Source organism: Ursus americanus, chromosome 22 (assembly GCF_024610735.1).
Source record: "Ursus americanus isolate L20-20 chromosome 22, mUrsAme1.1.p, whole genome shotgun sequence".
Lineage (NCBI taxonomy): Eukaryota > Metazoa > Chordata > Mammalia > Carnivora > Ursidae > Ursus > Ursus americanus.
In genome coordinates this window covers 30,937,841-30,960,487 of record NC_142148.1, presented here as the reverse complement: position 1 = coordinate 30,960,487, position 22,647 = coordinate 30,937,841, and the positions used below count along the sequence as shown (strand labels likewise).

General features: G+C 50.8%; 1 protein-coding gene across 1 annotated transcript; it reads left to right on the top strand.

Annotated features, from left to right (window-relative positions):
* Window positions 1–10,465: 10,465 nt before the first annotated feature.
* Window positions 10,466–21,486, top strand: LRRN4 (leucine rich repeat neuronal 4). Its single transcript, XM_045808834.2, has 5 exons — window positions 10,466–10,586; window positions 11,612–12,316; window positions 13,456–13,660; window positions 16,903–17,040; window positions 18,525–21,486. The coding sequence occupies exons 2-5, from the start codon at window positions 11,665–11,667 to the stop codon at window positions 19,765–19,767; spliced, it is 2,238 nt and encodes a 745-aa protein (XP_045664790.2). The 5' UTR covers window positions 10,466–10,586; window positions 11,612–11,664; the 3' UTR covers window positions 19,768–21,486.
* The last annotated feature ends 1,161 nt before the right edge of the window (window positions 21,487–22,647 follow it).

The window sequence follows — 22,647 nt, the reverse complement described above, 5'->3', positions numbered from 1 at the left end:
GAGTTATCCTTACTGTTGATGAATCTTCATTACTTTCATAGGGGTTCAATTTTTGGAAATAGCCAAGACAAAATAAGGTGAATTAGGAGATTGTGACTAATAAAATATTTTGGTGAACAATTTAACAAACAAAAGTAACCCTGGTGATTAGTGTGTGTGTGTGTGTGTGTGTGTGTGTGTGTGTGTGTGTGTGTGTAAAAAACTCATTCTGAAAGCAATTTTAGAGCAAGAATTACAAATATACTTTCAACACTTGAAAGCATCATTGGCAAAGCGACATCATCTGCAATGTAACTTTGCTCAACACCAACCCTTGCCAGATGATTTTTTTAAATCACTCTCAGGAGCTGATGACTCAAATATCCTCTTCAAGTGAAATAAACAGGTATGTTCCACATTCTCGATTCTCCTAAAAAAGGAAACAATCTCAGAGTTCTAATCGTGGTTTCTTTCTCAGACTTACTTTATGAAATTAATGCTAGTTCTTCCAGCAACAAAATGGAAATATAATATCATGTGGCTCATTCCTAAGTTGGTCAGCAACTTCCTAGTATTTAGAGTATCTCAGATAGGTTCCATAAATACTTAGCATAATTAATAATCACCAAAAAAGTAATTTTGTTATTAATATATTATTAAGGATTAATAATCATGTACACAATCTATACTATTTTCCATGAAGACAAAAAGCCATCATTGTTAAAATCTGCCTTTCAAAAGAATACTTAACATTTCCAAGTCTCTGAAATTACTATTTTGTACCTTCTTCTCAACCTGTCTCAACACCTTCCCTTGGCTGATGATTTGTAATATAATGACCTGTACATTATTGAGCACGTGATGTCATCAGATGGGAAGGGCCTCATCTTTTCACTCTTCATCTGTCCTCACAATGTCTTTCTTTCCTCCTGCCCTAGTTGGAAAAGCACCCAATCCCCAGCCTATTGAGTATTGTCCCCTCATGACCTCTAAAGGACTTGATTCCTGCAGTTTTTCTTCTCTCTTTGGCATCATTCACCTCTCCCTATCTCTTTGTACATTCCCATCCAGACTGCAAACATGTTCTCGATCTGTGGGGCTTTTAAAACATAGCTACACATTCTCTGAGTGTCCTCCCACTGAGAGATGGGATCTATGTCCCCTCCCCTTAAATCTGAGTAAGCTTGTGGCTAGATTGGCCAATAGAGTACAGCAAAGGTAATGCTATGTGACTTCTAACTGTAGGTCATAAAAGGCCATGTAGCTTCTGTTTTGTTCACAGGATACTCCCTCTTGGAGCCCTGAGGCCACCATGCTAGGGAGGCCACACGTAGGCACTCCAACTGACAGTCTCAGCAGAGCCCAGTCCTTTGTCAGCCCCACCCAGGTGCCAGACCCATGAGTAAAGTCATCTTGAAGCCTCAAAACCAGCCCATTCAACAGCTAAATACTACCAGTGACTCCAGTCAATGCATATGGAACAAAAGAATCAACCAGCCACATTATGACCAAATTCCTGATCCTCAAAAATCATGGAATAGACTATAATAACTGTTGCTTTGAGCCACTAAGTTTTGGGGGTACTTACTGGGTAGCCATAGATAGCTACAACAATATTTTCCACCTTATAAAAGGTTCAAACTCTATTTTGCCCCATTTTTCTGCTCCCACTCACATCAAAAGTTCTCCAAATAGTTAAGAAGACTAATACATACTTTCTCATGCCCTTAATTCACTCCTCTCTGGCTTCCGTCCCTTCCCCTACTAAAGCCTACTCTTGTTCAGGTCATAAATGTCCTCCACTACTCAGTCTGTCAAAACCTGACTGGTTGTGCCCTCCTTAATGAAACATTGTTCTCTCTCAACTTTCATGATTCCAAATTTTCCTGATTTTTCTCCCACCTCCCTGGCTGCTCCTTCTCAGCCTGCTAGGCTGATTCCTCTTCCTCTGCTCCACCTTCAAATGTTGGCTTGGTCCTCTTCTCTTCTCTCTCTACACGCTTGCCTTAGGTAGCCTCAACCAGTATGCGGGCTTTAAGCATCATCTATATGGTGATGCCTCCCAAATGTAATTGTCTAGCTCTGACCTCTCCCCAGAATTCCACAGTTGGATGTCCTATTATCCTCCTCAGCATCTCCATAGGTCCAACAGACATCTCAAACTTAATATGACCAAGACAGAGCCTGTGATTTTCCTACCCCAAATCTGTTGCTCTATTAGACTTCTCTTTCCCAGTAAATAGCATCTCTATCCATCCAGTCCTCAGCTCCAAGAGCCTAGGGATCATCTCTGGTCTCTTCTCTCTCATCCCACACGTATTCGTTTCCTATGGCTGCATAACTAATCACCACAAATCTGGTGGCTTGAAACAACATACAATATTATTCAGCCATAAAAGGAATAAAACTTTGATAAATGCTACAACATGTTGGACCTCGGCATAAACATCACGCCTCGTGAAGTAAGCCCAACACAGGACAAATATCATACAATTCCACTGATAGGAAGTATCTAGACGAATATAGAGACGGAGAGTAGAAAAGAGGTTACCAGGAGTTGAGGAGGGGGAGAGGGGAGTTATTATTTAATGGGTAGAGTTTTTGTTGCGATGACGAAAATGTTTCAGGCATAGATAGCAGTGATGCTTACACAACATTATGAATGTATTTAATGCCCTGAATAGTACACCTAAGGAGTCGTTAAAATATGTGTTGTTATGTATATTTTACCACAATAAAAACACCAACAACCTACGCATTTATTCTCTCAGAGTTCTGGAGGTGAGAATTCTGAAATCAGTTTCCCTGAGCCAACTACAAAGTGCCAGAAGGACCACACTAACTTGGAAAGGGTTGGGGACAATCCATTTCCCTGCCTTTCCAGCTTCCACGCTGCATTCCTCCCATTCCTAGACCCCTTCCTCTACTTTCAAAGCCAGTAGCATAGCACCTTCCCTCGGTCTCCACATGGCCTTCTTCTCTGTAGTAAACTCTCCCTCTGCCTCCATCTTACAAAGACACCTGTGAGTCCATTCGGCACCCATCCAGATAAACCAGGATAATCTCCCCCTCTCAAGATCCCTCCTTAATCTCATATGCAAATTCCTTTTGCTGTATTAGTAATATCTACAGGTTCCAGGAACTGAGAGTCGTGTATCTCTGGGGGCCATGATTCAGCCTACCACACCTCCCTTCCAATCCATTAACAAGTCTTGTGGATTCCACTTTCACAACGTATTTCAAATGTGATCACTTATTTCCACTTTCACTGTCATCACTCCTGAACCAGCATCATCTCCTCCTCCATAGACACTTTCCACACCCCCGTCACGGAGCAGTCTAGCTTTGCTCTTGCCTACAACAGACAAAGCAATTCGACCGACATTCAACACAACCTACTCGCATAATCACATCCCTGCCCGCCTCTCCCATCTCCCGCTATCCTCCAGCCACGAAGATCTGCTTTCCGTGATTCATACGCAGCAGGCTCTTTCCTGCTTCTGCATCTTTGCTCATGCTGTTCCCTGGAACATTATTCCCATGGCCCTTTACATGTCAGCTCCCTCTCATTCCCAGGCCTCAGTGCAAACAAAGCAATCCTTCCCCATGACCGCCCCCATTTTCCTCCCCAATTCCTTTCTATCACATCAGCCTGCTGATTTCATTTATGATCCTTAACGGCAATCTGTAATTATCGTATTCACTTACTTACATCTTGTCTATTCCCCAATACAGGCACAGCAGCAGCAGGGGAGCTCCGGTCTTCCCAGGGACCCAGGCTGATATAGCCCCCGCCTTCCCAAATACTGCCAAAGCCAGAGGGGAAGAGAGAGCCCTGGAGGGTCTCACACCAGCAGTTAAGTGCATTGTCTGGACGTGACACCCATAGCTTCCTGTTACCACTCATTGGCCAGAACAAAATATGGAAACTTTCAACCACAGGGGCCAGGAAGCACAATCTTACTGAGTGATCAGACGGAGAAAAGCTGACATATGTGGCAAATAGCTCTAAAGACCACCACAGGGCCTTTTACAAAACGACCCCAAATAACGTTTCCAATGTCTTCTCCCTACACTCCTCCACCATGGCCCCCGCTAGCCTCCCGCCATATTGAACTGCCCGTTCCCTCAACACACCATGTCTTGTCATACCTCCAGTTCACACCGACTGGGCCATGCACTTGGGACGCTCTTCAAAAATCACCACTAGTCTGACCATGGAGTAGTTTTCCCTGCTCTTGAACTTCACATAAATGGGACCATACAGTAGGTACTCTCGTGCCTGGCTTCTGTTGTTCAGCACAGTGTCTGTGAGTCTCCTCTGGGTTACTGTTGTTCTGTGACTGTGTAGTAGCCCACTGTATGACTATACCCTACTGTACCGTGATTATGCACTCATTTTCCTATGTATAGCCTTTTGGGGAATCTTCAGTATGGGGCTTCTATGAATAAAGTTCTTACAAATATTCTTTTGGAGGCGATACATGCTCATTTTCCTTGAGTATAAGGAGCACATCTGCTGGGTCCTTACGTAGATGTATGCTTAGCAGTCATCGAAGCTGCCAGTTTCCAAAGTAGTTGTACCATTTGACACTCCCACCAGCAGTGTATAAGGGTTCCAGCGCTCCACATCCTTCCCAAAACTTATTACTGTCAGTCGTTTTCAATCTGACCCTTCTGGTGGGTGCAGAGTTGTGTGTCATGGGGGCTTGAATTTGCATTTCCGTGTAAGTAGCACACACTCATATGCTTACTGGATAGCATGTGTCTTTCCTTTCAACAAAGTCTTCCTGTGTGTGCAAGTCACTGCGGCAACGGGAAATAAACAACATCCAAGCTCTCGAAGATTCTAAATCACTGTCTTGTTTGTGCAACTTGCATGCTTTTGCTTTGGGAAGGATTTTCTTTAACATACTAAAAATCGAAATAAATATACAGGCAAACCACCACTGCTCTGTGGAAAATCCCGAATAAGGAAATATAACGGATCAGACACCAAAGAAGGGGTGGACACAGTTCAGGAACACTCATTCACTCAGCAAGTATTTCTTAAAAACACACGTAGGCAGGGACTGCCAGACGCTGAGATTCAGCAGAGAACAAGCTAGACACCTGCCCTGGCCTAACAGAGCTTTGCATTTCAGCCTCCTGTGACAAGATAGCACGCTCACACTGTTGGTGACTGTTCTGTCTTCCACCCCTTCTAGACTGGGAACTGCATGAAGGGCATGGTCCAGGTCTTGTCCATCTCTGAGTCCCCATGTCATATACTGAGCACCTGGGGCATGCGCAGATGAAGGATGTGTGTGCTCAACCACTTTGTTGACTTTATAGATGAAAAATAGGAGATAGAAGCTTAAGAATACAGGTATTGCACCCAATTTAAAACGCTGCAGCATTAAAATGCCGACCCAATATCTTGTCCCCGTTTCAGGACCTTTCCACTCATGTGCTGCCTCACGTTGTAGTAAGTTCCAGAACGTGCTTTATAAAAAAGCCCACGTCCTGTCTTGTCCCACTTCCTACACGCCAAACAAAGTGGCAGACTAAAGTCTGACCTCTCATCTCAATTTGAATCTTACCCATCATAGATTTTCACAGAATCTCACACGGTATTTTTTAAAATTCTAAGCATTCTACAAATCATGATGCTGAAAACTTAACTGCTACTGAGGGATGCCTCAATAGGAAAATAACACAAGTCTCAACCCATGACTGTTTCATTCCCTGAAGATCACTTCCTCACAGGCAGGTCGGCCACGTCCGCGCAGTCCACTCAGACATCTTGGTCCCCACCACCTGAAGGCCTCTTCTCCGCATTCCATTCCCTGAGAGCTGGCTGCCCGGAGACTTGACAACCTGGTACCGACTCCTCCCTCAACCCCCCTCCCATTTCTCCAGCTTATCTCAGCTGTCAGAGAAGAATGCAGCCTCCGGCTTGTACATTCCGCTCCAGCACTTAGGGGAAGAACCCTCAGCAGAGCTGTCTGGCATCTGGAAAGCAGGGCAAGGGCAGCCGGCTGAACAGTCACCTGCCGCCCGGGCCAGCCCCCCTCGGCCCATCCCAGGCTGTTGCAACTGTGAATAGGGCTGGACAGGACCCCTGGGGAAGCACTAATTCTGGATCTCAGGGGCAACCTATATTAGGGGTATTTATTTCTGGAGTTCTGGGGATAGGATGGGGGATCAGAAGCCAGAACCCCCCAGAAACTCTGCCCAGGGACCTGATGCTCATCAGGTGTGTTCACTTAGCCATACCCGTGGGGAAAGACTTACAATGCTGATGCCAGGGCAGGTGAGACTGGTCCACTATGCAAATGAGCCCAGAGCAGAATAGAATAACTAGAATCAGGTCACCCTTCCTTCTCACTGGATTACTGGGATTCACCCCTGTGACCTTGGACAAGCCAATTTCCCTCCCTAGGGCCCAGTTTTCTCCCTCGAAAGTGGGCAGGGAAGGGTGGAACCAGACAGGTTGTAGAGGCGCTTTTAAGGCCAAGAATCCACAAGTTGGATTTTGCTCTAAGTCCAGAAAACAAGTGTGGCCAAGCGTATAATTAATTGCTGGCTCTTTTTTTTTTTTCCCTGCAGGCTTTGGTTTTACTAACACTCTGACCTTGTGATCTACTTCCATGACATCTTTCCTCCCCAAATCCATGAGAGTGTTGGGAATCGAGGCTGGAAATTTCTTTGTGACTCTATTCTCTCCTTCCACGTCCACCCCCACCCACACCCCCCATATCCCCTGTCCACCCTCCCCTGAGCTCTTTCGATGCTGAGATGCTGGGGGGCCTGGGAATTCGATGTTTACCGTTTTGAGTCCTGCCCCATCCACTCCCGGGCACTGCAGAGGACATTGTGACTTGCCGAGTACTCTTCCCACTCATTTGTTGAACGTTTCTCCCGAGTGCCACGTTCACTCCCGGGCCCCAGGGCTACTGAGAACAACAACGTGGCCCCATTCTCAGGAAGTTTAATGCACGTATTAAGGAGAAGCCTTGCCAAACCACCTGATGGCAGTTAGCCTGGGGCACCTGGGAGAGAACACCAAGGGAGGGCCTGCCTGGGCAAAATCTTGAAGGGTTGCTGATGCTGTCGATGCCCACTCATATCAGAGCTGCTCAATCCATGCTCAGGACAAGCCAGGAGTGTCAGGGAGTTAAAGCCACAGGACGAAGCCTCAAGTCAACAAGAAGCAGAAGCCAGTGGGTAAATACCCCCAATTCCTCACCACTTCATCCTGAGGTGTGCTTCACACAGTCTCTCAGGGGGTCCCGCTCATTAACACAGCCGCAGTGCCTCCCCTTCCCTGTCTCACTTCCTCCCCCCTCTCTGTGTTCCTCAGGGGCGCCTCCCAAACTACCTGCACCCAAGCCCTTATCTCAAGGTCAGCTCTTTTCTTTTTTTCTTAAGATTGTATTTATTTATTTATTTGATAGAGAGAGAGCACAAGCAGGGGGAGCGGCAGGCTGAGGGAGAGGGAGAAGCAGGCTCCCTGCTGAGCAGAGAGCCCCATGTGGGGCTCGATTCCAGGACCCTGGGATCATGACCTGAGCCAAAGGCAGACATTTAACTGGCTGAGCCACCCAGGCGTCCCTCAAGGTCAACTCTTAAGGTGTGGAAGAGTGAGTTTAAATGGAGAGTCAGATGGTCAAGGCAGAGAGCATCTCGGCAGAGGGAACCATCTGGGTAAAGTGATAGAGAACAGGACATGGCGTGGCATTTGGCGTGGCATGGCAAAGTGGTTGGTCGCAGGGCTTTGTTGTGGGGCCTTAGCACCCTTGTCCAGAGGGGACAAACACTTCGGTTACCTTTTCCTGACCTCCCAGAGGTGCTGGAAGAGAAGAGGTTGAAGAAAAAGGCCAGGGGCTTCCTGAGAGGAGCCCAGTGTCCCTGCCCAGGTGTCTGCCTCTGTCCTGGGCAACAGGGGTGCAAGAAGTTGGCTCTGTTCCTTCTGAAAATGAGCTGCTCAACTATGAAAAGAAATTTCCCAACCGTCCCGGCTGCTTGCATGATTTGGGTCTATCTAAATATTTGGAAAATGTTCTCTTGTGCTTATAGGGAGTATTACATGGTCAAATGCTGAGGCCTGTGGGAGGCAGTAGAAGGCATGGTTAAGCCAGACAGACTAGCTAGTTGTGTGCTCCAGAACCTAGGCAGCCCCTGTGAACCTCAGTTTCCCTCTCTGTACAATGGGAATAATAGTACATGCATATGGCGTTAGGCTCTGACTATAGTAGACATCCGATTTTAAAAAGGTGGCAGTGCCGACAAGCTGAGTGTCCCCACTGGGGCAAAGCCAACCAGCCACCTGGGCAAAACCAGTAAGCAAGCTCTGCCTTGAAGGTCTACCACCAGCCTCCCCAACTCAAAAGCCCAACTGGGCAGCCCACCAAGGGTGTGTCTGCTTGGGTTGGCTATGACAAGAGCAAACCAGATGGCTGAGCTCAGCCATCGGGTCATCCTGCCCAGGCCAGGCCTTGGCCACCACTGGTGAGCTAGCCAGCAAGCCGCGGGGACAAGACGTCGGCTCAGAAGGCCTGGGGCTCTGGGCAAGTGCAGGGAAATGACCTCAGTGGGGTTTCTCAGCCCCCTTGCCCCACTGGTGTGCAGACGAGCACCCAACATTGCTCCCTGGGATCCTCTTTATAGGCTTCCCTGGGGGGCCAGCTTCCTTCCTCTTCAGGGCTCTGTTTCAGATTTGACCCCTCTCATCTGAGAGCCCCGCCTGTACTCCCCAAACCCCTGCTGGCCTAGAGGCTAGACCTGGCTGGATTAACTCTAAGAGGAGGTTGGCAGGAAGGGGCTCTGGGGCCTGGGCCCTGGGCTTTCTGGACAGTGACTGCATTGCCCCAGACAGGGCTGTACAGAACACGCCTCTCCCTGCCCCCACCCGGGGCAGATGAAGGAATGCTGAGCAGCAAGGTCCCAGGCCGGCACTTAGGCTGTTATTTTGAGGCTTTGGGTAGAGAAGGCCTCAAAGAAGATCCCAGTGGGACTTGCAATTATCCAATTAACACAACATGCCAGTTACGAGGTGTCCTGGGGTTCCTCAGGGCTTTTCAGATAAGGACTGACAGGAGGAAAGATCCATGAAGTTCTGGTCCTTGTCTGTATACACAATGCTGGGGATGATTAACCCCTGGCAGTGGCGGGAAGGCGATGGGGGTGGGAGATGCAGATCAAAGGCTCTCAGACAAAACGACCAGTCTTGGCACTATGGGGGAGGAGGGCTCTGTCTGCGCTAAACAAAGCACATTTAACATCAGTGCAGCTTCGGGGAGACCTGGGCTCTTGGTAGGCGGCATCAATAGCCCCAGCCATGGGGCAGCAATGTTCTTTCTGCATTTCCGCCCTCTTTATCTTCACAAGATAAACAGAGAGACACATAGCCACACTGTCACCAAACTGGGTCCCAGAGAAACCAATCTAACCATTCCTGGGAACGCCTGGATCTGGTTTTGTTGCAGGATTTCTCTGCCTACGGTTCTTGGTCAGGCCACTTCGAAGAATGCAGGGGTAGACCAGATGCAGAGTGGTGGGCAGCAAAGCAAAGCTTATTGAGCGATACAAAGCTCCCAGAGAGGGAGGGGGGCCCAAGCAGGTTGCCTTCAGTGTTTCTAAGTTGAGGGGTTTTTATGAGCTGTTTTGTGGAACTATCCTAAGCAATCAGGGTGTGCTGAGCTGTGCCAATCGGGGCTTTGGTCACGTACCTGTCTACCTATTGGTTCATGCTCACCTGCTGATGGGGTTTTTTTGCTGACATCTGGGGGCTTATGTCTTAATTGTCGCTTGCCCATGACAGGGACAAATGCCTTGTGATTGTCTTATTTTAGGACGGAAGTCATTTCTGCAAAGGCTGCAAAATGGAATGTTAATGCTGTTTTCTTTTAGCTGTCCTGACTCCATATTTTCTTGTTGATGACCCTGGCCCTGACTACCTATCTGTCCAACTAACTCCTGACACTTTGAGCCTGCCCCTGCTCCCAGACTCTTCTGCGGAACCACTCTCCCGCCACTTTTTCCTCTAAAACTCTGCAAGCTTTCCTCTGGACTGGAGTGCTTTCCTCCTTTGGGAAAGGGGGCTTCCTCCTCATACCAGCTCATCATGCAGTCTTCAACCATCCCAGGAAGTGGGAACCACCCAGCAGGAGGATCAGATTCCTGGGACGTGACAGTGCCGCCTCTCCCTCACTGCACCCATTAGCCCTCAGGACTCTCCTTGGCCAGGGAGAGCTGACTCCCTCCCTTTGTCAGGCCCTGGAAAGGCAGTGCAGGGAGAGGTAAAGATGGGGGAGGGCGGGATGGAGGTGCCAGGCCTAGAAAGAGGCAGGCCTAGGCCCAGTCCCAGAGCAGGGGAGAAAGGAAACAGGCAGTGAGAGTGTTGGCTAAGGACCACAAAGTCTTGGTGGGGAAGGAGGGGCTGCAGGGACTGGAGTATCTCAGGCCCTCTCGGTGGGTGGGGCCAGGAGCAGGGATACCTAGGAAACAGGCCTCCCTCTGGAATTCAGAGTTGAGCGGCTAAGTCACGGAGCTCTGGAACCTATAAGATAGAGGACTGTAAAGGCCCATCCAGGGGTTGCCACACTCCAAAAGGACAGCTTAGGGTGAGTATGACATACTGCCAGATGCCTGGACTCCTGGCCTCAGTTTCCAGGATCCTTCTCATTGCCTTGACCCCCAACTAGCAAGAGAGAAGCCCTTCCCCTGGAGCCTGGGTGCTTGCTCAGAAACCTGGTGGTCAGCAGAGACAGTGGGGTAGAGGAATACACACCTGCAGAGATGGGGCCCACAGGAAGCAGTGACCTCGAGGTCAGGCCTGGTTGGAAGTAGCTTTGCAGCTCCCAAACTAGCCCATGGCTTTGTGATCTACCCCTACCTGATCTCCCAGCTGCCCTAAGAAATTCTGGGGACTCTAGAAACTCCATACCTAGAGCCTTCGGCCACCCCTCCAGGGCCGGGCTGACCTCAGGGGCCCTGGCTTTTGTTGGAACCAGCCTGTGACCAGGAAACGCTGGATTCCAGGTTTCCAAGTCTCACAGCTTTCTGGGGGCTCTTTTCTTCCCAAAAGGCAACCCTGAGGGCCCTCTCAAGAAAGCCCTCTGAAGAGAAAGTTCAGCCCTCAGAACTCAATTTTAAAATATGACCTGCAAACCAGGTCAAATGCAAATCGGACTCACCTGTGGCTGGGCAGATCTAAGGGGAAAAACTGAGGCAACTGAGTTTTGTTGGAATTGACAGAATCTTCCGGAAGCCCCATGTTTCTATTCCAGCAGAGCTTCTCCTGCCTGAGGTCATTCACTGGCTCATTATTAATAGACGTTTCTGGAGCCGCGTCTGTGCACCTGGGGAAAGTTTACAGCAATAAAGGACACAGTCTCTTCCCTCCAGAAGCTCATGCAGTGGGGACAAGGGAGGAGGTTACTTGGAGGTTCAGGCCGGAGGGGACAGATGAGGGACGCCTTCTGCAAGAAGCCACCTGTGGATGCTAATCCGCAAGTGAACTAGAGGGAAAGGCATGGCTGGGGGCAGGAAGGGCAGGAGGTGCCACAGGAACGTGCCCCCCACCCCCACCCCGCCCTTCAGGAAACATCTAGGGTCTGTGCTTCTTACATTTGCCCCTTCGTTCCAGGGTTGCTGCGGACTGAAGGGGCTGTCCCGCTGTTCTCTCCCCAGCCACGCACCATGTGGTGGGTTCTGCTGCCGCTGCCCCTGCTGCTGCCCACCGCGCTGCGCCTAGGCTGGGCAAGGCCCCACCAGGAGAGGGGGCCTCTTTTCCGGCTGACTCGGCAGGACCCCTGGGAGAGCGGCACCGGCAATGCCACGGGCTCGCCCTGCGAGGGGCTGCCCGCCGCGGGAGCCTCGACCTTGAGCCTCGCGAACCGCAGCCTGGAGCGCCTGCCCGGCTGCCTGCCGCCCGCGCTGCGCAGCCTGGACTGCAGCCACAACCTGCTGCGCGCCCTGAGCGCCGCCGAGCTCGCGCCCCTGGCGCGGCTGCAGGTGCTGACGCTGCGCCACAACCGCATCGCCGCGCTGCGCTGGGGCCCCGGCGGGCCGGCCGCGCTGCACACGCTGGACCTCAGCCACAACCTGCTGGCCGCTCTGCCGCCGTGCGCCGGGCCCGCGCTGCCCGGCCTCCGCTCGCTAGCGCTCGCCGGGAACCCGCTGCGGGCGCTGCAGCCCCGGGCCTTCGCCTGCCTCCCCGCGCTGCGCCTCCTCAACCTCTCCGGCACGGTGCTGGGCCGCGACCCCGGCGCGGGCATCGCCGACGCGGCCTTCGCGGGAGCGGGCGGCGCGCTCGAGGTCCTGGACCTCAGCGGCACGTTCCTGGAGCGGGGTGAGTCCGGGCCTCGCGGGCAGTTCGGAGCCGGGCTGGACCGGCGCTCCCGGGGCGGGGCCGTGAACTTCCTCCGGGGCGGCGACCCGGGCGCCTAGCTTGCGCCTCGAAAATAACCCCACCTTCCATTTCCAGAGCCCAGGGGGCCCGGGTCCGAAGGGCCACATTGGGGTTAACTCCTGGAGGCGCAAGAGGTGGGGACTGTTATTACGCAGCTCTGCTTTACTTAGGAGGGAGCCAAGGCACCCACAGGTGAATGTCTGGCCCGCGGTCTCCCAGCTCATTAAGGGGTGGCTGCAAATCTGAACCCAGGCCCTCGGGGCCCAGAGCCCAACCTTAGCCACTCTGTTCTGCTACCCAGCAGAGCTGGCAAGTGCTTATAGAATGGGGAAGTGGGGGCATCGCTTTGGGGCTGATTAATGAATGAATTTCGCACCAAATACACCACCGATGAATTCATTGATTTTTCTACTTGGTTTGGCTCAAATTGTTTCTGTGAACGTTGAATCTTCAAACAAGACATGTACTTGACATGTTTTGACTGATTCACAAGGTTGGTTTTATTTTTTAAAAAACACTATGCCTATAATCACCTGTTCCACCGCAGACAGGAAAAAAAAAAAAAGCGAGAATGGAAAACAGTGAAAGTGGCACATTCTCCATTTGTCCGGAGAGCCACAAAATTAGGTTTCTGGGCCTCACCCAGCCTTGCTCCTCCTCTCCTCCATCCTTGCCTCTCTCAAAAATGTCTCCACTTCTGGTAGCCATCAGAGTGAAGTCTGGGGTATTGCCCTGTGGAGTTTAACAAGAAGGTGGGCAACAGTGGCCTTGGAGACAGTGTCCTGGGTTCAAATCCCCGCTCTATCCCTTCCCAGCTGTGTGGCCCTGGGCCTGTCCTTCTACTCTCTGACTTTGGCTGCCCCAGGGCTGGAAGGAAAGGAAGGAAAGACCAGTGGGTCTCTGAGGGCTCTTCCAACTGAAATGGTCTATGCTTCCGAGATTCCCAAAGCTGCTGAGTGCCCACGCTCAGCAATGACCTTTATGCTCACCTTGTCCCTCTCATTCTTTCCGTGATGCTATGCTGGCCTCTCAGGTTTGTGCCTTGCTGGGTAGTGGGCAGTTTCCCCTCTGTCTTTCAGTGCAGTCGGGGTGGATCAGAGACCTGCCGAAGCTCACAGCACTCTACCTGAGGAAGATGCCCAGGCTGAGAATCCTGGAGGGGGACATTTTCAAGATGACCCCCAACCTGCAGCAGCTGGATTGTCAAGACTCCTCAGCACTTACCTCTGTCCACACACACATCTTCCAAGCCACTCCTCACCTACAGGTCCTTCTCCTCCAGAAGTAAGTGTTTTCTAAGACACATGTGAATCCCATAACTGATTTCTGCCCATTACACTAAGTTGAACACCTGTAACCATTTTGCAGCACTAACCAGACCTTAATTCCTCTCTTTCTGCTCCTTCGCATCCTCTCTGCACTTCTGTTCCTCCTCATCCTTTGGCTGATATCTTAGTTGGGACCAGAAAGTCCATTAGCCTAATAAGCATGCAACTCGGTTTGTCCAGAGTAATAGTAAAACTCCAAACTCTCATGCGTATAAAGTTTCCTTTAAGCCCAGGCTGAGAAACTTGCAGTAAGAAGAGGGGATGAGGCATCAGGTTCTTCTCCATTTCTGGGTCCATCTGCTTCCCTCCAACCCACCCCAGGGATTTATGCAGTTCAGCCCTTCCGAAGTTTGAATGGTCTAGGGAGGAAAGGTGAGAGGGTAGTTGGGACCCAGGGTCGGTCCTTTCAGTCCTGGTTGTCCAAAGTGTCATTGTATCCACTGTCCTCATCAAGAGCAGTTCCTGTCCTGACTTCCACAGGAAGGCCAGCATCCCTTTGAAGATGACCCCAGGCCACCTCCTTTCCTGGGGGCCCACATCTGGGCCCCGGGAAGCACCTTTGCCCCATCAACACTTTCAAAGTAGCCACTCCTCTCATTTCTCTGCTAGCTCCAGCCACAACCAGAGCGTTCACTCTGGGGTTTGTCATGGGAGAAAAGGAAACAGAACGTGCAGAGCACTTGGCTCAGTGCGTGGCACGTGGTGTGTGCTGTACCATCCGTGAAGACGATGTGATGGCTGTGAAGGCGATGGGGATGATGATGTTGGTAGTGATGGTGAACTGGCGACAGTGATGGCAATCGTGATGATGGTGGTGGTGGTGGTGATGTTGGTGAGAGGGATAGCATTCTCTCCGGCTCAGACTCCTCTTCTGAGCTTCAGACTTGTATGTAAGGTATCAGGTGCGGAGCCACACTGCCCCTGCTCAAATCCTGACCCCATCCCCGGTCACACACCCTGTCTCTGCGGACCCCAGGTTGGGAACACTTGCGATCCAGTCACCACATTCAGCCAAGAGGTCAAAGTCATAATCTGATTGAGTCCCCTGCCAAATGAAAACCTTGTAGTGCCTTCCGGGGCCTGAAGGAGAAGGTTTAATCCCTTCTGGCTCATCCTAGCCACCCGCCCCCGGGCCCGTACCACCTGTGCTCCAGCTGGTGGGGGGAAGGAACCAGCCACTTGCTTTCTTGGTGCTCTCAAGCGTCTCCATCTGCCCTGCTGGACGCTCTCTCCCCCTTCTCAGCCAGGCCGACTCTTGCTCTCCTTAGCTCACCCACAGTCTCCCCTGGGGGGCTGTGCTAAATACCGACTCATGTTCGGCTGCCCTGGCACGGCCAGCCCCCACTGGTGAGGGGATGGGCACCTTTCTGGCTGCTGCCAACCAGGGTGCCCAAAGCCCTCCATGGCCCCCTCCGATATGCAGGAGGGAAGGGCAGTGGCTCAGCGAAGAAGTGAAAAGAGGTTATTTCGGACAGCAAGTGAAACTTCTTTCACACTAGGGCTCTGTAAGTTCAGACGCAGAGACACGCAACACACCAGGATGTGAGCCAGGCCCTCCCGTACCTCCATGGAGGTGGTGATTCGACTTGATTTTATCACACGCAAGGTGCACTGGTGGCAGAAAGGGCCACAGGATAAGGAAGGGACTCATGTTCCTTATATGTAAAATGAGCGAAATGTTATTCTGTCAATGAATTGTCATAATGATGTCAGTGAGATAATGAGGGTAAAGCCCTGGGCAATGTTACCTGCTCAAGAAGGTGATAGTCCTTTCCCTCTCCCCCTTCAGGCAAAAAGAAAAGTATTTCCTTGGCATGCTGGAGTGCCAAGTAAACTCTCGTTCTAAGATATCCACTCTAGCTCCGTGAAAGCTGCTGAAAGCAAGCATGCATAGATGTCTTTACTCCTATGTGTGCATTAAGTTTCTGTATAAATAGCACACACATATATCTGGTTTTCCAGAGGGGACAACTGTCCGGTCCCCACCACCCCAGAGTGTTAGAGCAGATCTGAGAAGTGGGTCCGTCCTCACCTGGCACATGAGCATCCCCCACAGAGCAGCTGGGAAGGCAGATGGTTCCCAGGCAGGTGGAGGAAAGCCAGCCTTCGGTCAGAAGAAACCTGAAGGTAAAGTGCAGCTCCTGTCGCTCAAGACCAAGTATAACTGAGTATGTGTGAGGAGGCCAGGGGACTCAAGGAGTTGAGAAAGTTGAGGCCAAATGCTCTGTAAGACTCCAGAGAAGAAAGAGCCGTGCATTGGGAGGGGACCCGCCATTGCTGGGTGTGCTAGACCCTTAACAAAATGGCCCCAGTCATTCCTCCCTTCCTTGTAGACACACCCCTTTGCAATGTGACTTTGCAGCTCCTCTCATCAAGAAGTGGAGTCTGTTCTCCACCTCTTGAACCTGGACTTGGCCATGTGACTTGCTTAGGTGGGACATTAGCAAAAGCAACGCAAGCAGAGGCTTGAAAGCAGTTGAGGATTGGAGTTCTCCCTTCCTGGCTGGTGGGGACCCTACCCCTCCACCACCACGTGCACTGGCCTGGGCTAGCCTCCTGAATGATGAGGAGTACGTGGAGGGAGGCCCAGCAAACCTAGTTGAGGCTCCCCATATGGGAGGCCATCCTAGATCTTCCAGCCCCACCCGGTCTGGCCCGGACCACAAGAACCACAGAATCATGAGAAAGAACAAATATTTGTTGTCATAAGCTACTAAGTTTTGGGGAAATTTCTACTCAGCAAGAGCTTAACTGATACACTTCAGCGAGGCATCTTCCAAAGGACTGGTGTTGAATGCCATCAACGACAGTTCAACTGCAATAGTACATACTCGAGAGTGTTCTCATGAATGAACAACTTCTGCCATTCCTTGTGACTGGTCTATAATAACAACATCTTACTTTTGTGTGGAGATGTACACTTAATAAACAGTTTCATTATCCCAGACTCTTTTTGATATAACAAATGGACAGGGGAGTATTGGCTCCATTTGATATGAGGGGCGATAGTGACTGAGTTGGGCTGGTATCTCCACTTTACAGATGACAAAAAAATGAAGTCTTAGGTCATTTAAGAGTTTTGTGCAAAGTAGTATCATCTAACTGCTAATAGAATGGTCTTGCAGGGACACCCCCATGGCTCTCTGGGAATAGTTCTGACTTGGTTTTTAAAGCCTGACTTCATTTTTTGCATTTCAGCTGCAACTTGAGTTCCTTCCCTCCGTGGAGGCTGCCTTCTTCCCAGGTCTTGTCCATCAACCTCTTCGGCAACCCCCTCCTGTGCAGCTGTGACTTGTCCTGGCTCCTCAGGGATGCAGAGAGGATCGTCCTAAGCAGGTAACACATTTACAAAGCAGATGACCAAGAGGTGGGCTGAAGTTCTCACAGCTTTATGGCTTGCTCATCTTGGGCAGGTTGGCAGTGTTGGGCAAAGGGGCCATCCCCCATGTCGTCACACTCAGGGTCCCCCAGTAATCCAGGCTCTCGGTTCCAGCCAGCCAGAGTGGCAGAAAGCACGGAGGAACAGACACCACGGTTTTAATGGGCCAAGCCAGGAGGTGTGGCTCCTCACTTCCACTCACATCTCATTGGCCAGATGTCAGCAAGCAGGCCATACCTACTACCAGGGAGGCTGGGAAATGGGGTCTAGTTTTGTGCCCAGTAGGAAAAAAAAAATGGGCTAAGTGAACACCTGGATTGTCTCCGCCAAGACAGTCTTATCTTTGTTCCATTTTGCGGACGAGCAGGTTGGGGCCCAAAGAGAGGAGGTGCTTGCTGAGGTTCATGCAGCTGTTGGGTGGCGGAGGCAGGGTCCATCTTCCTCCAAAATGGTGGAGGTGGCTCTTAACTGCTGGGCCCCACTAGTGAGTCCCCAAGATGCAACCCGGTCTTCTGCATCATTCATTCCAAGGCCAGTGGGCTTACAGAGCTGTTGTGGGACAGGGGAAAAAGAAGTCCTTCAAAGACTTCCTGTTGGCCGTTGGCTAGAAGAGCTGTTTTTACAGTGGAGAGCCATGCCCAGGCTGGCCACCAGGAGAGAATAGGGGCTGGCTGGGGGTACCTCTGTGGTGAGTACCCTCAAACCAGCTCCACTAGCACTTCTAGCTCACTTTAGGAGACACCTCCCCCCATCCTGTGCGTTTTTTTTCACGTCCCACCCAAACCCAGCTGTGAAGTGGGGATCAGTCTGCCCCCCATCCCCTTTATGTTACCTCCAAAGATAAGGACCCAGGCCCTTTGCAGTGAAGGGTCTCACTATAGTATTAATGAAGAGGTTGAGAGTGCAGCCTCTTCACACTTACTGCTGTTGATTTGGGCTGTATTACTTAACCTCTCTGTGCCGGTACTGCCTCATCTGTAAAATGGGGATAATTCTGGCTACCTCATTAGGTTACACAGATTAAATTAGTTGATACAGTAAAGTGCAAACAGTAGTCACTAGCATATGGCAAGGACTCAGAAAATATTAGCTAGTGTGAGTATTATTACTAGTACTCAGCCAGGAAGCAGATCCGTGACAACAAAATGGCAGACTATACTGGGAGAATCGGAACCACCATTCACAATGCCTGCCCTGGGTTTAGGTTCTGCCACTTGCTATCCTGGGCCGTTCGTTCCTCTTGCTGAGCTTCTGTTTCTCTCTCTGCCCAATGGGAACCACGAGGGAAGCCTCCTCCACAGGTTGCCCTGAGGGTCAGGGAAGTGAGGGACCGAGAGTGTGTAGCAGGTGGTACCTGGCAGACACATTGACAGGGTTTGATGACAGGGATTGTCTGCACCGAGGACTCAAACACCTTCTAATTGGTTGGCTTCCCCTCTAGGGCAGCAGACACGGTGTGCGAACCAGCTCCAGGATCCCAAGACACCTTCTCGGCCCCTCTTTCGCTGACCCAGCTGCCCACTGTGTGCCATTTGGACCAAAACACCACCCTCCTCGATTCCAGCTCGCCCGACTCTGTTCCCTTCACCCAGACACCATCTACACAGGATCTCAGCACCCCACCGAGCACGGCCGCCTCCACTCCTCCACCTGTGGAAGCTGGACAGAGTGTCACCAAGCCCCCCTCCCTCCCCGCGGATTCCGCCACACAGACTTCAGGGTCACACAGGGGCATCAAGGTGGGGACCGCCCCGTCCAAGGCCGTCTCCACGGCGGATTCCAGCAGCTCCGGCGCTCTGCGCGGGGCTGCAAGCACAGCGGGGACGGAGCACCAAGAACAACACGCTGCCGGGCTGGTGCAAGCGCCTCACGTCTCGGCCGCCTCCACCGCCTCGGCCCGCAAACACCCTGAGCTCTCCCCTACCCCCCGGAGCCCAGTGCGGGCGCCCCGGCCCGACTGCACGACACAGGCCACCCCGCAGGAGCCCCACCCGAGTCCTTCCGAGGGCGCGATTCCAATCTTGCTGTTGGACGACTCCAGTGAGGAGGAGGGGGGGCAGAAGGAGGAGGTGGGAGCGCCTCCCCAGGACGTCCCCTGTGATTACCAGCCCTGCAAGCACCTCCAGACCCCGTGCGCGGAGCTGCAGAGGCGCTCGCGGTGCCGGTGCCCCGGCCTCAGCGGGGAAGACACCCTCCCGGACCCCCCCAGGCTGCAGGAGGTGACCGAGACCACCGACACGTCGGCCCTCGTCCGCTGGTGCGCCCCGAACTCGGTGGTGCGCGGCTACGAGATCCGCTACTCTCCCGAGGGCCGGCCGGGGAACCAGTCGGTGACGGTGGTGGCGGACATCTATGCCACCGCCCGGCAGCACCCCCTGTACGGGCTCTGGCCCGGCACCACGTACCGTGTGTGCGTCCTGGCCGCCAACCGCGCGGGCCTGAGCCAGCCGCCGGCCTCAGGCCGGACGCGGGCGTGCGCCGCCTTCACCACCAAGCCCAGCTTCGTGCTCATCTTCGCGGGGCTGTGCGCCGCCTGCGGCCTGCTGCTCGTCAGCACCCTGCTGCTCGCCGCGTGTCTGTGCAGGCGAGGCCGGACGCCGCGCCCGCAGAGCTACGACACGCACCTGGTGGCCTACAAAAACCCCGCCTTCGACTACCCGCTGAAGCTCCAGACCCTCAGTTAGCTCAGCGCCCCCTCCCGCACTCGAACTGGCGCCTGTGCAGAAAAGAAGATACAGAGGGTCGAAGGTGACCCCGTCAGCTCAGAATGCCTCTAATTCCTGTGAAGCCAGCACTCTTCGGGCACAAAGGGAACTTGCCACGCAGTTTCTCGGTCCGAGGAACCACTGCCTTCCCTGCCTTCTACTTCTCCGTTCCCGGAAACGTTATAGTTCACACCAGACCGCTTGCGTTGCGGCGGGGCATCCTTGTGTGTGACTTGGGTTTTTCAGCAGTCAGTGCCCCTTGGTGTCCAGTCGAATAGGTTGGGTGTGAAAGTAGGAAGAGGTAAAACAGTTCACACAAGTCAGTCTCTTTTGCCGTATTGGAAGTGACATCCTCAGGTCAATTCAGGGAGGTTCCCTAGTGGTTAAGCTCTGGCTAAGGCACGTGGTATTCAAGCAATCAGTGCCAGCAGATTCTTAATCTGAGAACTGGGGATAAGGGAGAGCTACTGGTTGTTTCCTGAGGCTCTCCGGGTTGATTGCTTTTATTGGCAAAAAAATGTGCCTTCTAGCTTGGTAGTTAAAACTGCAGTCTTCTGGGAACATCTGTGAAACACAAGGATAAGCTGTCCTTTTTAAAGTCATTGTTTACTGCACTTCTCCATAGTCTAGGTGGTCAAAGAAACTATGAACTCCTTTTCCTAAGAAAGCATAATAAGGTCACTTTCAGGATTTGGTCTTTTTAAAAAAGAGATGAACAAAAGAGAACCTCAAGGCTCTAGCTAGAGGCCAAAGCACTTTGCTCTCCATTGCATCAAACAGTGCCCTCATGATTTGTATCTCAGTGTGGACTATGCCTGCAGACACCCCTTTTCACTTGTATGCCAACTTTAAACAAGTGATTTTATAAAATTACAATGTGGGTCATATTTCTAGATTTACATTTTCTACATTAGTATTTATTTCACTTTTCTGTGACTACTGTAACAATTACTACAAACTGGGTGGCTGAAAGCAACGGAAATCTATTCTTACAGTTCAGGCCAGAAAACCACAACCAAGGTATCAGCAGGAGTGGTTTCTTCTGAAGACTCTGAGAATTGTTTCATGCCTGTCCTGGTGGCTGGCAGTCCTGGGTGCTCCTTGGCTTGCAGATAAATCCAATCGATGCCTCCATTGTCTTATGGCATTCTCTGTGTCCAAATTTCCCTTTTAAAAAAATATTTCTCCCCCATCTTTACAGAGATATAATTGGCATATAACTTTGTGTAAGTTTACAGTGTACAACGTAATAATCTGATACACATATATATTGGGAAACGATTATGAAAAGGTTACCTTCACCTCACATAGTTACCTTTTTGTGTGTGCTAAGATCTTTTAAGACCTACTTTCTAAGCAACTTTCAAGTATACATTAACTATAATCATTGTGCTGCCCTCTGGGGATTGTTAGATCTCCGGAACGTACTCATAACTGGAAGTTTGTACCGTTTGACCACATTCACCCATTGTCCCTCCTCACCCCCCCCGCCGCCAAGAACCACCAAACTACTGCTGTTCCTACGAGTTGGGTTTTTTTGTTTGTTTTCAGATTCTACATAGAAATGGAATCATACAGAATTTGTCCTTCTCTGCCTTATCTCACTTGGTATAATGCCTTCAAGTTCCATCCATATTGTTGCAAATGGCAGGATTTCCATTCTTATGGTTGAATAATAAATATTACTGTCTCTATATATTTATACCACATTTTATCCACACATCCATTGACATTTAGGTTGTTTCCAGGTCTTGGCTATTGTAAATAATGCTGCAGTGAACATAGGGGTGCAGATCTCTTCTTCAAGATGATTTCATTTCCTTCCAGTATATACCCAGAAGTCAAACTTCCCTCTTATAAGGACACTAGGCATTAATTAAGGCCCGCACAAATCCAGTAGGACTTCATCCTAACATGATTACATCTGCAAAGTTCCCATTTCTAAATAAGGTCACCTTCACAGGTACCAGGGCCTAGAACTTGAACATTATCTTTTGGGGAGACACAATTCAACCCAAACAGCATTTATTTGTTAAAAAAAAAAAAATCAAGGGGCGCCTGGGTGGCTCAGTTAAGTGTCTGCCTTCAGCTCAGGTCATGATCTCAAGGTCATAGCAACCAGCCCCCAGGTTGGGCTCCCTGCTCAACGGGAAGTCTGCTTCTCCACCTCCTTGTGCCCCCCCACCCCAGGCTCATACTAATAAAATCTTAAAAAAAAAAAAGAAAAAAGAAAAATCAAGTTTGGGTGCCTGGGTGGCTCAGTCAGTTAAGTGTCTGCCTCGGCCCAGGTCAGGATCCCAGGGTCCTAGGATCAAGCCCCGTGTCGCGCTCCCTGCTCAGTGGGGAGTCTGCTTCTACCCCTCCCCCCTGCTTGTGCTCTCTCTCTCTCTCAAATAAATAAATATTTAAAAAAAAAAACAACAAAACCCCCAAAGGTCAAGTTTGATTCCCACGTATCTTGTTTCCACAATGTGCTGTAGCACAAAAACCATGCAAGTTTGACCTGAATAGGTGTTTGAAGTTTTGAAAAGGCTTCCCAAAATTCTAAGGTGGATCCCAAGTTTCATCACATATGTAACCAAGAGAAATGGACTAAGCCATCTTTTAAGATATCTACCAGCTCGTGATTAAAAATTGGAAAGCAAAAACCAAAAATGGGACTAGCATAGACTTCAGACATGTAATCATCTCAACGCCTTTTTCAGCTCACTGTCACGACTGAATTCGTTACATGGAGGCACCAAAATGAACTTGTCATGCTTAGCTCCGTATGAATATACACTCTAACATGCCTAATACAATTCCAGTGTTTTGTAAACTAGAAGAATGCATGCTGTGTAACAGTCCAATATCCAAAAC

Coding starts and splice junctions, on each gene's coding strand:
- LRRN4 (XM_045808834.2), top strand. CDS start 11,665: ATGTGGTGGGTTCTGCTGCCGCTGCCCCTGCTGCTGCCCACCGCGCTG. Junction 13,661..16,902: donor CAGGTCCTTCTCCTCCAGAA/GTAAGTGTTTTC, acceptor TTTGCATTTCAG/CTGCAACTTGAGTTCCTTCC. Junction 17,041..18,524: donor GAGAGGATCGTCCTAAGCAG/GTAACACATTTA, acceptor CTTCCCCTCTAG/GGCAGCAGACACGGTGTGCG.